General features: G+C 44.2%; 1 protein-coding gene across 2 annotated transcripts in view; it reads right to left on the minus strand.

The window, feature by feature from the left end:
• Window positions 1–21,380, minus strand: part of RRM2B (ribonucleotide reductase regulatory TP53 inducible subunit M2B) — a 251,287-nt gene that overhangs the window by 108,154 nt on the left and 121,753 nt on the right. Inside the window, exons 2-3 of one of the 2 annotated variants that reach the window (XM_069621450.1) lie at window positions 16,253–16,408; window positions 8,661–8,777 (exon numbers count right to left, since the gene is read on the minus strand). In XM_069621450.1, coding sequence (XP_069477551.1) covers window positions 8,661–8,777; window positions 16,253–16,408 — 273 coding nt within the window. The remainder of the gene's footprint in view (window positions 1–8,660; window positions 8,778–16,252; window positions 16,409–21,380) is intronic. The other variant, XM_069621451.1, reaches the window with a different exon arrangement.

Raw genomic sequence — 21,380 nt, forward strand, 5'->3', positions numbered from 1 at the left:
ATTTTTGTTTTCATAGAAAGTGAAGAGGGGGCATACATTTTCCATATGGTTGAAGGCAATATTGAGGGTGTTTCTTGTGAAAAACCTGTTTGTCTTGGCCTGGTCAGAATAAACGAGCATTTTATGCATGTGTACAGAATCATGTCTTAGGTGTATGCTGAATTATGGCAAATGCAGCACTTTGAATTAGAGTGTACATTTTCTGTTCACAAAAATGACGACCAATGATGATCACACTAAAGTGAATGTATTTTAAAATATAAACTAAGGCAACAGAAAACCTTTAATAAGCAAATTCTCAGTCATAGTCTGTCGCTTCTTGGTGTTTTCAATGTATGTAGTAGGAGAGTGGTAACTGTCTGGCTGACAAAAAGCTATTCAAATAATTGTTATTAATTTCATTGTTGGGAACTATGCTTAAATTTGCATGCATGTCTTAAATGTATGGATGGTGCTTTGGTAGTGGATTATAGAAATAATAGGAAAACAAGCTGGCAAAACCCCACCCACATACATTGAAAAGGGGGAGGGAGTTGTGCAGTTTAGTTGTGATGAGCCCTAATCAGGTGAAAGCATGTCTGATTGAAAAATGTCTGTCCTCCATACAAACAGCTGACCCAATACTATTTTGAGCAAAGAAAATGGCAAACAAAATATGTAGGTTGAGGAACCCATGCAGCATTTTGAAAGGGGCCCGACGAATCTTCAACCAGCCTTGAGAACGCTGTAAATAAGTGGACATAACCTACACAATAAAAATACAACTAATAAATTAAAAAACAGTACCAAAACCATCATCACAACTGAAGCACAAACGCAATGCTGGAACATGGCACAATCAGCTCCAAAATTGTCTGATGATCAGGAGTCATGGTTTAATAACTCTCTAGATCTTACTGTATGAGGACTATGATGTAACTGAACAGAAAGCTTCTCCCAACATTTATCAGTGCTCCTGGAGGAGACACATTGAAGAGTTTCACATTGGCCGTAACCAAGCACCCAATGTTGCGAGGGATTCTGGCTCTGTAGAGAAATGTACCCATAGGTGATTCAGAGTTTGGCATGTAAGATTGGCACCATAGATGGAGACACAGACAACAGATGCATAGTATAACAACAGTTTTAATTAACTAAAATGTCAGGATGGGTTAAGGCCTAACTATGCTACAGTGGGATTTCCCTAAAGAAACGAAGGAAAGTCTGTGTCAATGTGTTCAACGGAAAAGTCTGTCTGTGTTGTAAGGAACTCATGGTGGCAACAGTAAAGACAGACAAAAGTGATCACAGTTCAAGGGTGTTTATTAAACTATAAATGCTGGGTGGAAAACGCCTAACCTAAACCTAAATCAAAGATGGGAGCAAGCTTCAAACATCAAAGGAAAAATAAGGCAGTCTTTGTGGAGTCTTGTCAAAGTAAAAGGGCCATAGTAAAATAAACCTATTGGCAAATCCTTACAACTAATTACAGAAAGAGTATGGGATAGGGTTTTCAATTAAGAAAGATGTGTTCACAAATAATAAGTCAGGATATGATTGCCAGGGGTCCCCTTTCACCACGTTTTGAACATGGGACAAGGTGGATCTCCTGAGCACAGCACACACTCGAGCTTTTCCAGCACGAGCTGACAGTTCGGCACCAGCTATCAGGTTCTTCGATGGTGAAGTCTCTTTTCAATAAAAAGACTCTTGCCTTCGAGGCCTAATGTATCCAATAAACAAACACAAAGTTCAGTTCCACGTATACTTTGGGTGATGGCTCCACCCCTGGGTCTCCCTCTTCCGGGCGTAGACCCTTCACAAATCATGTTCAACAAATTAACTAAACACTTCCTTTCTCAATAAACTTTGGGTGGTAACTTTCCACCCCTGGATCTCCCTCCTTTGGGTTCGGACCCCTTTCAAACATCAGCCTCCATCCTTCGGGTCCACTATGGCTTTTCTTACTTTCTCGAGTCTTAATGTCTTTTCAAACAATTCTTCAGGCTTCGCCCCTTTTTATCGGTTTCCCTCTGCCCGTCGATCGTGTTCACTCTTGTCAACATATTCTATCGAACTTTAGACTCTTGTTAACATCCCTCCACCGGGTTCACTCTTGCCAACATTTGTAACACACTGTTCATGCGCTCATTTCATCAAGCGGGATTCATTTCCCTTAGCTTCGCAATCATCTGTCGGTCAAAGACTTTCGACGGTACAGAGGATTTTACAAGACCCCTGTATGACCACTTTGACCTCTTCTCGCCTTTTCCCAAGGCCTTCTGGTTACGGTAGTTTCTACCATTGGGTAATCACCCACGTGCTGCCAGACTCCTCTGTTGCTGGTTTTCCCCCTCTTTCATCAATAGTATCTTTCAGCTTTTCAAAGTTCAAATTAGCCATTGGCTATTTTTCGTTCAGCACAGTTGTTTCTTAGCAACACTCCCCTCGACTCACCGGCTGTGATGAACCACTTGGCTTTCTTCTCCTTTGAGTCAAGATTGGTACCACAGAGGCCTGCATCCTTCCCCAGCTTGGTTATCAGCGGAGGAGGGTCTCATGTACCGTAAGACATCTGCTGCAACACACGCTGGCTATTGTTCGCAGACTTATAATTCCTTCTGTAGAGGTTTCATGGGCCTTGGTTGGAAAGGGTAAGGTCGCTTCTCAACTAGTCATCCTCTCGGTATGCACCGTCTTTCTCCTCCTCTTGAACTGCTGTACTGTGTTGGCTCTCCCATTGTGCGGTCTGCCTTGCTCGTCTTGTGCTCAACCTTTTATCCCTGTGGGGAAGGGAAGGGGCCATCAGGTGTGTGTGATTCTGGTCAATTGCCTGACTTTGGGGTCAGGCAATGGGGTTAGTCCATTGTCTTTTGTGTTGTGCGAAACTGTTTGTGTCAGAAAAGGGGGGGGGAAGTGATTTGGAATATCCTACATGGTAGGATGGGTACAAAGTGTTGAAAGAAGCGGGATACTGTGTCTCACCCGTCGGTGTTCCACTGCCACTCCCCAAGGATCCCCCTTCCAGGTGATCTTCCCTCACTGCTCCACCCCCAGGGTCTGGATCCAATAGCGATGGCCCTGTCCTGGCCACATAGATCACAGCTCCCTGGGGACTAGCCAGGAGACACCTTCAGGTTTCTCACAGTGTCCAAAACCTATACTTGCCCTCACAACTAATACAAAACAATGTGTAGGGAGGTCAACCATAAACCAATCAGTGTTCCAAAAGTAATGTTCTGAGCTATTTTTAGCTCTGGCTTACTTTCCAGCTTCTTTTCCCCAAATGTCAATACGTTCAGTATACTGTTCAATTTCCCATATTTCGGACTTAAAGCAATAAAGTTCCACACTTTTGAAAAAGGTCAAGATGCCCTTCCCCAAGTTCAATACAGTTTCCATGCAGCACGTCTCAGTGTTTCCTTCCCCACGATTAATATCAAAAGATGATACCAAAAAGAAATGTCTTAGAGCTTAGGTTTGGTAGTTCAATAATTCTTTACAACACAGGGTTCCCTTCCCCAAGTTTGGTATACACTAATAGTAGTTTTCCTTCTTCCACAGTATCCACAAATTGGATCATCAAGGGCTCACATCTGAGTAATCCCTTATTACTATTATCACACATTAATGGACTCAGATTAATCAATTTTATCGTTTTTTGTGTTATCTAAAATACTGATTCTGTTTATTTGCCCTCATATCAGAATCTTGAAATAGAACTTAAAAATGTGTTGCAGATGAAATATTTCAAACTTTATTCCATTTCGCTGGACCTCAAAAACTATTTTTTTTAAATGATGTGTTCCATTTAGGAAACACAGTTGATCAGAGTACCGTAGTTACTCAGGATATTCTCCCGTACACTATGGACAAGTCTTAAAGATATTTTTTTGACTTGATTCAGGGTGTAGATTTCAATCTTCGTTCTCAAGTTTTTTTCTTCAAGAGGATCATTAATCGACCTTCCATCGAGTTTTTGTGATTTGTCACTTGTTTGTCGGGTCGAAAAGAAGCCTACCGGTTTCAGTGGTATTGAAAAATTGGGACCACTTTCATCAGGGCTAGAAAAGGCGAGAACTGGATAGTGTGTCGTCTGGGAGAGTAGCTTGTAGTGTACTCAATAGTTACAGGAGGCCCCACATGCAGGTGTACAAAAGCGGGGCAGCGAGCGACAGGGAAGAGACAGCACGTGTTGGTAAGTACGGTTACTGTGTCATTTCAATTAAAAAGGTTGGAGAGACAGCCTAAGGTGGTCTGTCACAAGTATCTTACCCTTGTGTGAGAGCCCCATATATGTAGGTCCATGAAGATAGGATGGTTTAAGCAGCTTGCTTCCTGGTCGGCATGCCAATAGTGTTCTGCTAAAAGACCTGGGATGAGAAACGTTATGTCAAAAGCTCTCATAGAAAAAGTGGGCAAAGCAATCATATGATAGCTCGAAATTATTAAAATAGAAAGTGCTTCTGATTAAGGGTCATATCCCAAAGGGGGGGATAGGCCCACGACATAAATAATTGAATCAATAAATCAATGATTAGACCGGGCAAACTAAAGGCTGTGAAAATACCTAGCTCCATTCGTCCACAAAGATGGAATTAGGGTATACTTTAAAACTCGAGGTACTGAAGAAACAGCTGATTCGAACAGACCTCCATGGAGAAATAATGACCTGAGCATTTACGGGCACATGCAGCCCCAATGGGCCTAATAGTGAGAATCAAACCAAGGATCTTCCTGGAACAAGTGCAATTTAGAAAGGATTGGTCTTATATCTCCAACAAATGCACCAGAGAATTGCTGGTCTTAATCATTAGCAGAGCAAAAACAGTATCTGAGAAAATGCTGAAAGAAATCAAAGAGAAACAAGACTCACTTAAAGCAGCTAATGTCCTGGCCAGTTATAAGAAAAGTATTGAAGATCTTGACGCAACAATGAAAGAATTTAAGGAATTCATTCTAAACAAAAAAGTGACTAAACTAAAAAAAGATCTCTCTGTTTTCACTCAAGAGAAAATACATCCATATAGCAGAGATGCCCACTATGAAGACCAAAGCCTAAATATTACATTGTCTGGTGAACATTTCAACCAATACAATAATAAGAAACCACATAACTGGACCTTCTCAAGTGGCAGCTCCAATGGCAGCAATCCTAGCATAGCCAGTACGAGTGGCTCCTCGAACAATCAGTCCAACAAGAATGCCCCCACAGCACCTCCATTTTTTCATCGAGGTCAGGGAAAAACAAAAAACAAGGGCAGAGGACAGTGGCAAACACAGTAGCAGAACCAGTCACCACGTATAACACGCAGCAGAGGATGATCTCAGACCCAAATAACCGGACATAACCGGACAGACTCAAAGAATATGGCAAAACACTACTTTATTACCAGTTTAAAATAATGTAGAGCAATCTGGCGAACAACAAACTGTAATCCATGCACTTGATTACACAAAGGCTTTATACCACGGTATGCGTCATCTATGACATCATTCTACGTGGCATGTTAAGGAAACATGTGTACCTATATATCATATAAGTATTAGTAATATCACTGGATGCCCCTTATCTGGTGGGCACACCTCGAATCACCTCTAAATACGTATAATACAGATTACAGCAGAATAACAACAGAAGGGTTGGCATTTGCAACATGTTGCTTCATAGAATCTCTGATCCGTTGGCCTTCTCTGCCAACCTTGGACTTTCAGCTGGTTAGCAGCACATAAGCAAAACAAATCCCAGGTGCTTAGAGTAACGTCACACTACTACCCACTTTCCCAATTAGTCCATCATCTCTCATCGGTCCGGCCCTAAGCCAAGGCTTCTCCTTTGCAGTTGACCTTGCAGCCCGTTCCCTGTTCTGGAACTTTCAAGGGAGTGTACGTACAGCATTTTTTTCATTTAGAGCTTAATGAATAGCCCTTGTTTTCGACTTCTGAATCACATGTAAGGAGACCACAAATATTTCCAGTTTGACCTTTTGTTTACTGCTATGTGATTCAATTTTGCTGGGTGTGATTACTCCTCTTGGCCTCTGGAGACTTGCTCACTCCAATTTACATAGGCTCTTTGCATCTTTGACTGTCCAATACTTGGCTCTTGCAGATGTTTTCTCCTTTACTTAATCTAAGAAAAGTAAGTTTTACGTACATGACTTATCCCTTTGACTCCTCTTGTGCCTTGCAATAATTCCTTGATGTGGTATCCTTGATCCCAGGCCAATAGACTCCTCATTGGTCCTTTCACACAAAGCTGTTTTGCCAGCATCCCCTGATCTGTCTCTGAAGTAGCTTGATTGGTTTCAACATGAGTCCGATATCCATCTTTCCACCATGGCCACCCTAACCACATTATGTTTTTTTCTGCAGCAAGCCTCTATGAGTCTGGTCTACAATTTTGTTGCTGCATATGTCCATTCACTTCATGTCTACTCACTAATTTCTTTGGTGCATACAATGTCTTCATATTCAATGACTTGTTACTCTGTTACTCCTGTTACATTTTTATTCTTGAGCATTTCTATACCATTTCAGTGCATCTTTCCTTCATGACGTCACTCTGCCCATGTCCCATTTCACTTATAGCTCTTCAATGTCCAATGATGTGTGAAGACATCCTTCCACCCTTTCAGTGCGAGGATACATTTGATACGGTTGTCTGAGTGAATATCGTCTCTCATACACTTGATGCAGTATTTGGATTATACCTGGTATCCCACATAGGGCTCTTCTCCTGCTATTCCAATATAATGGAAGTGAGGGGCAAGAGCTAGGGATGACATATCTACCTGCTACTCTACAGTATGTCCTGCTCTTTTCAGAGATAAGGGACATGGTGCACAATATCCCATAACTATTTCTGGGATAGAGGTTCCCTCCTGAAAGGAGGATGTAGAATACTGTGTCTTACCTAAGGGTATCCCACCATTGGACCCTCTATCCAGGTGGTCCTCCCTCGCTTGTCCACCCCCAGAGGCAGGGTCCAAAAGCGATGGCCTTTCCCTGGCCACCTGTATAGAGGATCCAGGGGGAGTAGACGTGAGAAGACCCTCACCCTCACAGGCCCGTTGTTAGCATCCTCCCCATTCCCATTGAGCCCTATGGGGGCTCAAATGGGGATGTACCGGGTCCGGGTATCTTGAATGGGGAAATACCGGGCCCTCCAAGGTCAGAATGGCCCGGTATTTCCGCATTCAAGGAACCCGGACCAGGTACCCAGTATGGGGGTAGCCATGCCGCTAAAAGCGGCATGGCTACCTCCATACTTGTAATGAGGGACAAAGTCTTAAGAAAGAATGTTCCCTCCTAAGCGACCCAGTGTGACTGCCTCTGGACAGGGAGACATGCTTAAATTTTGTAACCTCGGAGGCCAACCTGGAACCAGCATGAGCAAGAATTGCCAAAGCCAACAGTTTTTGTGTAGGTATGAAGCTGGCATTTTTCAGGCATGCCATAATTGTACTATCAAGCTATAAAATGGCAACAACTGGACTTGGGCTTATTGTGGGGCTTATTGTGGGAGTGTTTGGCAAATGCATAAACACACGCCAACACTGTTCGGTTCATCAATGATTGGTTTTAACAGGAATTCAGTGCAAGAAACGGATGCAAAGAGACACGTATTGCTTTAAAAAATAGTAGCTGAAGGTACACTTGGGTAAGACATTTTTATTACACTGGGTGCTGGTTTATAGCTGCAATTCACAAAACTACTTAGAAATAACATTGGCACCCTCTTAAAAGCAAAGAGATAGTTCAAAGAGATCGAAGGGGGTTCTAGGTGGGCAAGGGCAGGTAGAATTTGGGAATGGTCATAGGATCTAGCCTATCCATGGATGGTCAATGTTTGGGGCGGGGGGTAAAATGCCAAACACCACCCACATCCCATCTTGCTCCCATCCTCACTTCCTATGACAATAGTTTAGGCTTATGGGAAATATTTACAGCACCACCTAACAGACACAACTAAAGATGGCCTTCAGTGGTGTGGGGTGGAATTAGTGAAAGCAAGAAATTGCACTAATAAAAGGAAAATCAGAATAATAAACATTTTCATTGATTTTACTGGGCTACAAGTTCATTGCAGATGTAACTAACAAGAGAATATATCTTGAAAGAAAATTAGTAGGTTTTAAACTAAATCCCATAGATTGATTGAAGCAGTAAAGCAAAAAAAAAACAATGTGCCTCATTACAAGTCAGCCGGTCCGGAAACAACAGTGGCAGTAAATCTGCTGCCACCTGCAGGCGGGACGGGTCACTCCCGCCAGGTCTGCCCTGGCAGATGTAACACCACCCGCCTGCAGGCGGACATGGATACACCGGCTCTGTCATAGACGGAACCAGTGTTTCCATGGTCCCCATCTCCATGGAGTCCTATGGGACTCCATGGGAATGGGGATTTACAGAATTCTGCCTCCAGAATTACTGGGTCACCGGGGTTGTAATGCCCTGGTGATTCCGGCAATCACAGAGGCAGAATGGTATTACCGGTCCGACGGCAGCCTGCAGGCTTTTCCGGCACGGCTACCGCCGGACTCGCAATGAGGCCCAATGTTTGTATATGCACAACCTATAACCAGTATAATTAGATAATATGGAGGCTAATGGGGAGTTGAAGTCAAAAAATAAAACACTAATAACTGGAAACATTTTTATCAGTCCTTTGTCCTTACCAGGTTTTCGTTGACGATGCCATCACTGGCGGCAAAGAATGCCAAAATATGAGAGATGAAGTATTTCTCTTCCGATTTCAGTTTCTCCCAGTGAGGAAGATCTTTTGTTAAGTCTACCTACAACGAGAAACACAACCCCTTTCAACAATATCCTCCACAGAAGCGTTCATAAAGAATCAAGCAGTATTCAAAAGACAGGCTCAACCTTTGGGACAGGGGCTGCCTCATCGATTGATCATCAGACACCATCAGCCCCCGAGCCAAACAAGGGGAATTTTCTTAGCCTATCAATAAGCCTGCTGAGTTAATTCTTAAAACACTTAAAAGGTTCTAAATACATATGAGGTATAGCCTAACCAGCTCTGCCACGGACATATCTTTCGGCAATTCAATGTGAAAATATGGTTGTTTCATCATTACATTGGGGGTCATTACGAGGAAGGAGGTAGAACCAGGCGTCCTTAGCGGGTTCCCGCAAGCAGACCTCGTAATGGGGCAGTAAGGGGTTGATGGCTCCGGCACCTTTACCGGCGCCGTTAACCCCTTACCGCCTACCTCGTAATGACCCCCATTGTCTGAAGAATGTCGAAATGTGCTTGTGATGTTGCATCATTTATAATTTCCATTACCTCTATGCCAATCTTCTTCATCCCATTCTATGTCTTTAATTAAAACATTGGGCCTCATTACGACCCTGGCGGTAGAGGGTTAACGGCGCTGGTAGAGCTGCCGGCACCGTTAACCCTCTACCGCCTCATTACAAGGTCTGCTCGCGGGACCCGCTAAGGACGTCTGGTAAAACCAGGCATCCTTAGCGGCACCCGCGAGCAGACCAGGATGCTAACAACGGGCCCGTCATTAACGGGCCCGTTGTTAGCATTCTCCCCAATGGGGATGTACCGGGTCCGGGTTCCTTGAATGAGGAACTACCGGGCCCTCCAAGGTCGGAATGGCCCGGTATTTCCCCCTTTCAGGAACCCGGACCCGGTACCCGGTATGGGGGTAGCCATGCCGCTTTTCTGTCACCTTGGCGGCATGTATACTGAGGCCTGGCAGGTCCCAAAAACCTGCAGCAACGGCTATTTGCAGCAGGACTGCAAACAAATTTTCTGTGATCTGTTTGGGGACTCTCAGGAAATTGCAAAAGTCCAATGGCTGGGCCCCATGATTTAAAGTCTGGCTCCTGCCTTCCTGCCTTGCAAGAAATGCAGGCAGGAAGGGGATGGGAGTGTATTCAATCCTAGCGGCAGGGCACAGCATGGTAATGATAATGACACACAATTAGTAGTGCTAGTTGACCATGAGGAACTCTGGGAAGACAGCACACAGAAGAACCAGGTGTGCCTACATATACAAGGCCATTCATATTTAAAGACGCCAGCAGGCACTCCTAGTGCATATCAGTTTTGCTGTAACTACAGAAAAAAAGCCCATTAAAGTACAAGCATTCAGATGAGACAGAACTTAAATGGGGATATCAAAAATCTCACAATTCTCTGAGTTCAGGCAGACCCAAGGTGACCCACTCTCAGGAGAAGAGAATTATGAAGGTTTTGACATATCGGCATCCTCTTCCAATTCCTCTGAAGAACATTCAGAAGTAACTTAAGTGAGAGGAAGGTATGTCCCTAAGGATGTAGTTAATGATCTATTCCACATCTGAGAGACACCCTAGATGTTCTACTCAAACATGCCCTGTCTTCATCCAGGCTTGAAAATCGTTACATATATAGTAAGCCTTCTTCACTCTGTACAGACAATCTTATCAAAGATGTTAAACCACATCGGTTCAGGTAGAGCTATAGCTTCTGGACTTGATAGGCCGGATGGTGGTCTTGCATGATGATGTCACTCTAACAGATCAAACAGACTATAAATTGGAATTGAAGCGTAGTAGTTAACTCCATCCTAAAGGACATGCAGGCCCTTTCTACTCTGGATGAAGGTGGGGGCTGTCTATCTTTCCTCGAGATGATTCAGAAGCAAGTAAAGCCGATATCATATAGGGATTTCGATAACATCCGAGTCACCAACTTAGTCTCAGGTGCTTCTGTTTTTGTCAAGTGGAATTTGTGGGTCAAGTCTTGGAAAACAAGGGGGTTCCAGTGATCCAGTCTTTTAAGTTACCTTTGAGTATTCTTTCAAAACTAGATTAATGAGTTCATAAAGAGTATGCAGTGGCCCCTCACTTTTCAGCCAACACATGAACTCTCTATTTCATGCCTCTACATGATTTGGCAGTCTTTCCAGCAACATTTTTCCCCATTAACCTAAGACCAAGGGACTAAAGCCGGTCCAACCCCGAGCACTGCTTAAGAGCAATCAGCTCTCATTCGCCCCTGAATATTTTATTTATTTTATTTCATTGTTCATTTGTTAGGCGCTTATACAGTAAGTCAATTCTCTTTCAAAGCGCCCACACGGCAACAGGGAGGCAACATGGGATTGAAAAACAATGAATACAGTGGAAGATAAAGACAAACCTACTATGCCTTGTGAGCATTCAGAACATGCAAGTGCAGCAAAAAAAGAGGGGGAAATGGGGGGTGGGGGTAAGTGCTGGAATGTAAGGGGGGAATGTACGAGCAGCATATTAAGTGCATAGTATGGTAGGTGCTATTGGGTAGAAAGTGCAAGCCTACAGAATTTAGCCTGGTGGGTGCCAAAGCATGTGCTAAGAGATAGGTAGAGGCTGAGGTGATTGGGTATGGGAGGCCAGGTCCCCGAGAGATACATAAGGGCCCTGGCTACCAATAACAGGGACTGTGAGATTAGCACAGGAGGGAAGAAGGGCAGGAGGAGGTAAAGAGGGAAGACTTGCAGAGTTACAGGAATTTGAGGAGGTCCTGCTCAAGACGAGAGGGAGGATGAGGCGGTACCATAAGAGGGAGCCAGCTGAAGAAAGGATCTGCCTCTGGCCCTCTGTTTAGAGAAATGCTTTACACATAGAGAGTTGGTGCCAGAGGACCAGTGATCGAAGTGCATGTAAAGAAGTAGTGGAACTATGTTCCCTGCCCCGTAACCCACAAACCCCATCACCATGCCAAATGTGCCTGTTGTTTAAGGGAACGTTCAGTGCAGTGCACTGAAGTGCAAGTGCTTCCTACACTTTTATTTTAAAACAAAACCATTCCAAAACACTTTCTTTTTAACATAAAACTATAGGAACAGTAAAACTTAATTTATGCAGAGTTTTGGGAATTTGAGGAGGTCCTGCTCAAGACGAGAGGGAGGATGAGCGGTTCCATAAGAGGGAGCCAGCTGAAGAAAGGATCTGCCTCTGGTCCTCTGTTTAGCGAAATGCTTTACACGTAGAGAGTTGGTGCCAGAGGACCAGTGATCGAAGTGTGTTAGGCAGAAACCTGTGCAGTTCCCTTAGGGACCACTGCAAAAGATTTAGGGCTACAAGTGTTTGGCAGTAAACCCAATTGGTAGCAGTCTGCACCACCCAGATTTACCTGGTAGCTGTGGATGAGCAGTCAGACCTCTCTCAAGATGAGTTAGGCAGTATATAGAGTATACACAATAGGTACAGGGATACAGTAGCACAAGCAAACACTGACCAGAGCTTTGGTGTAAAAGTATATAATTATTTATTTAAAGACACACTTGTAAATTACATTAGCACACAAAGAGGTAAGTAAATTCAACACACAGTCACTATTAGTTTAGTTTAGTTTAGTTTTATGTATTATGTATATACAACCCTAATTACTTATTAGACAAGTCTTAGTGAGAAACACCACTTATTTTCAGAAAGAGGTGAGCGCTTACCATAAGATGGAACTCTAATAAGTTATTAAAAAGGGAGGGAAAAGGCAAAGTTATGAAAGCACACAATTTCAATACTTTTCAAAGAACCACAGTGAGGCAGGTTAGGTAAAGTCTACTGGAGAGCAAGGAAGTTCAAATGCCAGGCCCACTCTTAGAGAGAGCAAGCGCAATGTGTCCAGGATCACACAGTGGGGTTATGCCCAAAGAGTCTTTGTAGATAGTTCATGAAAGATTGAGATCAAGTCAGGAAAAGTTAGTTAACAGGTCCCAGGCTAACCCAGGTTAGAAAGTCGAGGATTTACTGTCACCCCGAACTATCTGTCGCAAGGGAAGCCAGGCGGGACACAGTACCTGAAAATGGGAAGAACGCTCCAGCGGGGGCAGTGGTTCCTGGCAGCGGGTGCAAGTCGGTGTTTCGTCCAGAGGAAGAGGAGGTCTCGACGTGGAGGAAAGCTGAAGGTCGTTGCGCTGCCAGGCAAGAAACCAGCCGCAGAGTTTCTCGGTTACAAGGTACCACCCTTTTCTTCGCGGTAGTGGTAAACTGTGGTATTCCGGTTGCCGGGGTGCTTGGCACGGGCAAGGCGGCCACGAGATGGTCCAGGAAGGCGAAAAGACGAGCAAACTGGTTATCCCCACCAGTCAAAGGAAGAAGACTCTCCGGGCTGGAGATCTCCTCTGTCGTCGGGAAAAGTGGTGAGACGGTTCAGCAGGGCTCCACCAGTGGTGTCGTCGTTGCAGGTCAGCTCAGCTTCTCCCTCCTCGAATTCTTTAGGTCCTGTGGCGACGTCTGAAATCCCAGTCCCCAAAGCCCTGCTTTTATGCAGAAAACCCCCATTCATCAGCCTAGCTATCACTAAAACATGCTAAGTGGTGAGCCGGGCGACTCACCACTTGGGCCAATCACACAAGAGTGCGACTTGAGTTGCCGAGGCAACTCAGTCCAGGGTGCCTAAACCCCCTCCCACATCCCCTGTGGTACCCAGACAGAGTGGCACCACTTTTGGAGGCTTCTGTGGAGAAGCCCGCCAAAAAGTGGAACAAAGGGCTCGACTTGGGTTGGAGTCACAGAAGCAAACACAAACGCCATTTTGGAACCAGGTTTCGGCAAAAAATATCAACCGGTGAATTTATATTAATTTAATAAACCGGCGGTATGTTCGAGGCTATATTAAAAGTTGTTATCGTCCTCATATTTATGTTTCTTTCAGGGCAGACTAATTCCACGGACTGGGCCTTCCTTTTTGCCTAAGTGCTATCTTAGTTTCATATGAACAATGAAATCACCCTTCACTTGACCTTCTTACACAAGGAAGAAAACTTTGATCTTATTGATATTCCTAATGCAGTTTGGGTCTACCTAGATACCGTTTAGGAATTTTGCAAGTCTGATTATCTATTTGTTACTTTTGGGTATGCCAGTCAGGGTTCCCACCCTCCTTCATTCTCTCAGAGCATGTGGATTCTATCTACACTAATAAAGACATTTTCCAGATCTGAAGCTCCTCTTCCATATTACTATTAGCACACAATGCAATTGAATTCAAAGCCCAATTCTGGTAGCCCAAATTTCTAGAATCACTGAAAACAATGAACCACATCATTTATCATTTATAATTGTTCAGTAACTTTCTGTGCTGTCAGAAGCAGCCCTCGGGGTGCGGCTTGATAGCTGGCCCTCTGCTGTGTGAACGTCCATACGTTCTCCACGCCTATGGGTCCTTTCCTCTAGTCCGTCCCTCCGTTCACTGTCCCCTGCTAGCAGCTTGAGGCATGTCTTTTTCTCCAGCTGCGGTGTCAGGCTGAGCCGGGCTGTGCTGCTGTAGGGGCTACACTGAGTCTGGCAGTCGGTAAAACTGAAACACAATGGTGAAAGACAACGGTGAGCATACTTACCCTTCCTGTTGCTTGTTGGCCCTGTGTGCTGTCCCTAACGCAGGCGGCAGCACAGCGCAGCACAGTGTGCAGTGCGACTGGTGTTGCTGGGGCCGAGGGTCTAATCACGTTAGGAAGGGATTCGTTTTTGATATATCACTAATATATCGCTGACACATACACCTGAGAGATGGTCTGGACTAGACAGGGTTCTAGGCCTGAGATTCTAACTACCCAGAGAAGCCAAGTCACTGAGGTGATGGCTGCCAGTGCCTGTAGGAGAAGACGCTTCCATGAGACCCAATCAAGTTTTTTTGAGCTCGATAATGGAGAAGCATTATTAGAGGATCATATTAAGCAAGGATAACTGGCTAACCTAGGTAATCCCTGTCCTTATCCTTTTGTGGATGAGACCTTAATGGTCTATGGGGGTTATTGCGAGTTGACAGTCCCGCCGATGTCTATGTCCCCTCAGTTATGTTTTGATATAGGAGAAGAAATATTTACTTCGCCTGTGGAAAATCTGGGATCCAATGGTGAACATCTTGCTGGAACGGAACACTTTAGGTCTCCCCAGTGGAAGTTACCAAAGGAACGAATAGCTGCTGATTTATTCTCATGTAAAAATTATCATGACTTTTGCATATTGTTGGAGTTGTTGGATAAAGTTGAACTTTGGTGCGCCCCATTATGGTGGATAACTCTTGTCAAACAGACACAAGTTGGACTGCAGATGTGGTTAATGGGGGCTGCCAGACTTCGCAGCAAGAATTTGACATTGCTTTAGCTGAGGATAAAAGTAGCCAGACTGAGTTAAGTGGCATGAACATGCCTAAACTGTTGATATCTGAAGCTGTGATACAGCATTTTCCGACTCCTATGCGATCATCTACTCTTGGAGGTACTGACAGGCATGTCCATGTGGGGCTGGCCTCAGTAACTGCCTCAGCATCATCATGTCCTACTCTTGGAGTTTGTACCAAAATCAATCCCAATCCTTTTAGGACTACTTGAGTTGGGAAATTAGAGATGCCACATATTGCTGATAAGTCACTGAGAAATGTTGCCTTAGACCCAAGAAACATTATTATTACTAACGTTATGTCGCCTGTAAAGCCGGAACCCAGAGAAGCTCTCAGGAACAAGGTGATGGCCTGGCTTCGTGAGCAAACTGGACCAGGGATTGTCCGAGATTTAGATCTGATGGTCCTGCGTAGGATTAAGTTGGAGGAGTGGAGTAGGCAAGCCAAGAGGGACTGCATCATTATTGACTGCGGACACAGTCATCTACGCTTTCTTTTGGGCAATTGTAACGAATCCTCCAACTTGCCCTGTGAACTGAAGTTGATAGTGGACCGTTGATATTTTTTTTGTACTGTCCGTCCACTCTGGTTTTGTTATGCTTTATTTAATTATTTGTTTTACGTTTTTTGTATTGAATCTAAGATTATGTTTTTTTTTCTATTGTTTGTGTGTCTGTGCACTGAGGCCTATGGGCGTGTTGCACAACATAAGAATTAAATAAATTAAAAAAAATGTATAAGGCGCTCAATGCCAATGATTGGTTTCTAAGCGCGGTGTCAGGATTCGAACCAGTGTTGCTCTGCCTTGCTTCCAAGACAAACACGTTGTCCCTGAGCTATCCACACAAGCAACCTCAGCAGTTAGCTACCTATAGAATTAACAATTCCTACTAAAACTCTCATTCACCCACGACGCACCTTAAAAATTGTTCTTATTGATCAATTGTCCTGCCACAGAAATACTAAGAAATGTGACTGCAGGCAAATATATTACTACATTTCAGGAAATCTAGTGACATTTGCTGCCATACTAGACACATTTTTTTCAGCAACGTTCCCCCTTGAGCCTGCTACATTTGTACGATATAAGTCCACAAATGGATTTCAACTAACGTTTATGCAAAGCACAACTAAGCAACTCACCTCTTCCGCCGTCCAAAATGAAGCCTGTGCCTTTTTATACATTTTCCATATATCGGGGTATTGGATCGGGAAAATAACAAATCGTCGTGGATTTTTCCGGAGAAGAGGCTCTTCATTTCCAGAGTCCCCATTTTCAACAGGCTCTAACAAACATCTCTGTAAAGGGAAACAGATAAGTGTCATAACTGTGAAAATAAATTAAGTCTTGTTTTAATATATGGTGATAAGGAACAAATGTATTATTGTTGCTTAGTGTCCTGGATGGGGAATGCAGCCAATCAAACTGCTCTGAACGGGGGTGCATTCATCAGTACAAGCCTGCATTTGGATCAGCCGGAGAGCTGAGTGCCCCAACCCATTAAAAAAGGCTCAGGCTATTCCACCCCAGAGGCGTTGCTGGGGGGGTGGGGGCTAAGGGGGTATGTAGCCCCGGGTCTTTCGGTTGTAGCCCCGGACAGAAGCTCAGGGGCTACCACCTAAAGGCTATCAAGCCCTCAGTCCTGACAGTCCCATCATTAGCGTAGCCCCAGACCTTTTATGGGCTTAGCAACACCCCTGTTCCACCCTCACAGATGGCATCCTGTCACACAATGACAAGTGAGCCTGCCTGCATATCAGAAGTGCTCACAATGAATCAGAGACACATGGTAGGCTGGGGGTCTCCTAAATAGGTCTCCAACGCACTGTTAGCAGAGACCCGGTTGCAGCATGCGCAGGGAGTACAATTGCATAGCAAGTTACACCTGTGCCACAAGTTCCGCTCTATTCAAAGATTGTGGAGGGTCTTTTTAAGCCCTAAACCTGCATGCAGATTACTAAACAATCCATTACTGGGAATGATCCATCATAGTAAATCACAACACATGACGATAAGGATAACAGTAGGGAAGACAAATGTAAAGACAGAGAAGAGAAGCCCTAACCAATCAAGCGGCACACAATAAAAACCTAAATGGCTTCTGGGGCCTTACAAAAGCTCTTAGAGCAAGTTAACCAGTATAAAAGGAGGCAGAAGTGATCAGGAGCTGAGAGAGTTTGGACTAAGCCCAGAGAGGAGGTGAAGTAGCAAAGTAGCATGAGAGGAGCGACCGTTCACTGACGGAGACAAGTCGGCGCAAGAGGAACACGTGCTACAGAAAGCCTGCCTAGATCCTGGGAAGAGCCAGTGACTATTAAAATAAGGAGAGTGCTGGAAGCCTGCTAGTCCATAGACCCGATCGCTGGTGGGTGACCTTTGGCTGATGTGGGTGAATAAGCCTGTTTTAACACTGATCTTGTCCAGTTGCCTCTTGGTGAGAACAGGGTGGTGCTAATGGTAATCAAAGTTGGCAGTCATTCTGTGGATTTACTGCCGAATTACCGCCAAACTCGTAATGACGCTAAATGTATGGTGGTAGGCTGGGCGGATAGAAATAAAATCAAAGCAAATCAAGATCATAGCAACCATCAGCATGAAAAAAACCAAAAAATATCGTAATCTGGGAAAAAGAAGAAATAGCAGTAAAATAAACTCTGTAATGGGAGAGTCAAAAGGAATACAATGTAAATAAACGGGATAATAAAAGGAATCTAGGTTTAAAGACAGCATTCCAAAAAGCTTGAGTTACAAAATAGCGGAGCCGATTTGCTCGCATTTTGTAACTCGAGCATTTCAGAATGTATATATTTGTCCCCCGCTTTACATTTAATGCATGCGGCGGGGCACCCCTGCAAACCCTGCAGCCCATAATGCAGAACTAGGAGAGCAGGGGGACACCCCTACCACCCCCGCTCCCCTTGTATTATGGGCTTCGGTTTTCTTTACCAAGCTGACTGCGCACTCATCAATGCGCAGTCTGCTTTTTATTTACGAGCTTTTCAAGCGAAACGGATAAAAGAGAGGAAGCAATAGTTAGTAATCCGAAATTCACCGGAAGGTAAATGGAAAATAATTGTGTAAAGTGGGATGATGGGGTGACTAAGGTAACTGGGTCAGTTGTTTTGAAAAGAACGCCACATCACAATTACCTGTGGAAACTGAAGTTCTGCTTAAAAAAGATGTGGGCAATCACGTCATTGGATCATTCATTTTGAAACCAGGAAATGGTCTACCTGCAACCTTTCCCTCCTTCAAAAAGTTCTAAGAAGACAATCTGAAGTAAAAACAGATTATGGCTTTGAACTGTGACACAACAATGGCGACACTTAAATACATGCCAGGTTCGAAATTAAGATTTCAAGAGCAGGAGCTAAAACTAGTTCCTGGGTATCAGCCATCACCTGGTAGACGATTGCTACCCCAAGACAAACAATATGAGTGAAGTCGGTATTACGTTTCTGAGCCTTAGGATTTTCCACCAAAAACCCCCCTCAAGACACGGCCATAGTTGCCAAGGAGTGAGAGGAAAGCCTTTGCTTCTGTCAATTAGAACGGGCGTCGCCTTTGCTTGAAAAAAGGTTAGGATTGGCATAATGGAAAATGGCCAGAATTTTCTTTGCATCACTCTCCTTTGGGTGGTTAAAGTTTTTTGTTTTGCTCGCAAGGCCACCTGGAGCAGGCTGTCAGTCTTGCTGTTGTTGATGAGCGCACCCAGATATGTAACTTGTTCTGCAAGTCTAAGGGAATCTTTCCTAATTAACCACTTGTGCACCTGTCTCGAACCACACCCGCGAACTCCCAATACCATTATAGTGGTCTTAGCAGAGTTCATGCATAGCTCATTTGTCGTCAGATATTCATCGAAGGCATCTACGCTACTTTACAATCCAATTGGTGTTAGGTCAAGAAGAACCACATCGTAGGTTTTGTGTCAAGTCTTGGTGGAAACTCGGTGCCAACCCCTTTCACAAATCCCATCTGCCTAGTGTCTTCTCTTTTGACCAACTTCACCCAGATTTGGAGTTTTTTTAGGAGGAAGGCGGCAAATAACTTGCCTAGAAAATCAAGGAGTGCTATTGGGTGGTAGTTCGAAGAGTCAGCTCTACATCCTTGTTTGTAGATCGGAACTATTATCGCTGAATGCCATGAATCCGGTATCATACCCGACTTTATGATTTGATTAAATAACACGAATATGAAAGGAATCCAGTTCTCTGGTGCTTACTTTATCCTGTATTGTAATCCCATCAGGCCCTGGGGCTCTGGACTGGTTCGCCTTTTTAATTAAGAGTTCCACATCCAAGAGATCAAGCCTGAACGACCAACCCAGACTTGGTTTTTCAGCTGATACTTTAGGGGGACTGTCTTTTGGTCTGAACAATTGTTGGTAAAAAATCAGTCCAGGCTTCTTCTGCGACGACGTTGAGAAAAGGGTCGTTGCCACCACACCTTCGTCCATTAAGCAATCGCCAAGATTGATCTTGTGTCTTCATTGGTAAGGGCCAGGAGCATCTGTTCTGCATCCTGTTGTAACGTCCCAGCTTTATATGAAGTCAGCCAGTTTTTGAATCTTTGCTTTCTCCTTTTCACTAAAGTTAAGCGCTGAGACCCTTACATGCTTACAATCATTTTTATGTCCTTGTTTAAGAGCATTTTCTCGAGGGCGATTCTCTCGCTTGGGACGTGTTTGTGGCCCGTCGCCAATGTCAAAGCGACTCTGGGCAGTCCTTGTATTAACATACCAATGGCTTTCTTAGAAAACCGGTCAATTTCATGCTCGGTCATGCGTAGGTGACTGGTTCCTTGAGGTGTATCTACGGCCACACTGATGGTTTCCTGCCGACGAACACGTCCACCCTTCCATGTACATTTCTATAGCGAGTGATCGCTAGTTGTTTTTCGAATTATTTCCAAGGTGACGATGTCTTGGATTAGTAGACTGCCCATTGAGAATGTGGAGGTCGCGGTCTGACATCAGGTTTCACCATTCGCACGCTCTCACGTTTCCAGGCGTCCGAAGGTCCAACTGGGGTGGGTGTAGGCCATTTGTTTTGTCAATACATCCAAAATGTATGTCTCCACCCACATTCGTAAAATGTGGTTCAAATTGTTCCATCCAATGGTCGATAGAGGTTGACACTAGGTCTAGAAATTGTGCTGTAGTGAGGGCGGCCGGTTCCAGTATATATTGATCACTAGACATCTGGTTCTTTATGCACATTCCCAGATACAGAAAGATAATGCCACATAGGTATATTCATATGGCACCAGTTTGCCTCAAGAGCCAAAAGGTAGCTCCTAGTAGCTGTTGATGTCAAGCAAATAAGGCTCTCCTGTGCTAGTAGCAGGAGCCAAATAGCTCCCAGCAATTTCGAACCCTGGAATGATGAGAGAAAGAACTGGAAGCTGACATTTCAAAATTATTCTGGCAGTGAAAATGTCATTGAGCACACATACCATTGCAATGCTATACAATAAAACAATATGCAAAGGAAATTTCCTTTGGTGGTGCGCTAGCGGCCTTAGTAAAATGTTCACTGATGGGCGGGCACCCATGGTGTTGGTGTCGGGATGATGTCCTAGTTCCCACTTTTTGGAACAAAAACCTTACCAGGATCGAAGAGATCAATGCAAACCAGCTGCAAATGGATCCCTTGGTGCAGGCCTCAAAACGTGCACTTGCCAGTAGCCATTGGCAAGTGATAATTGACTCTTGTTGAGTAAAACATGGGGCAGTGTATGCACGTGCAAAGTTGATGGGCGGGTCTACATTCTGAATGTCTAGTAGCCTGCAACTTGAAATTCTTACCACTGCCAGAGTGGACTTGTTGGGAAACGTGGATGTGAATGAGCATTATCCACTAAGAAGCCCATCTGTGGGTTGGTGGAAGAAGGCTCCAGTCTGGTAAAATTCTGGAACCGCCAGATTAGGAGGCAGAGTTATCCTATGTAGCCTAAAAATGCCTGTAATGGCGGTTCTGTGTTTGTTAAACGTCCCACGAATTGAAAACAAATCATCGAGCACGATTGCGACATCCATAATAATAATCAGGAATCAAATGAGATGAACCATTTCCACAGTCATGGCCATTAAGTTAAACAGTTTCATGGGCATGAACAGATTACTTTGTTGAAAAGACACTGCACTTTCTGTATCCATCCCTTAAGGGCATTGGCCTCGATTTCTATACATTCTGGGCATTAATTCGATTATCTGTGGCATATGGTATCCTAGCAAACTGTTTTGGGATTTCTTTTTTCTTATCTTTA

The sequence above is a fragment of the Ambystoma mexicanum genome, chromosome 5q, assembly GCF_040938575.1.
Source record: "Ambystoma mexicanum isolate Mex_15411 chromosome 5q, UKY_AmexF1_1, whole genome shotgun sequence".
Taxonomy (NCBI): domain Eukaryota; kingdom Metazoa; phylum Chordata; class Amphibia; order Caudata; family Ambystomatidae; genus Ambystoma; species Ambystoma mexicanum.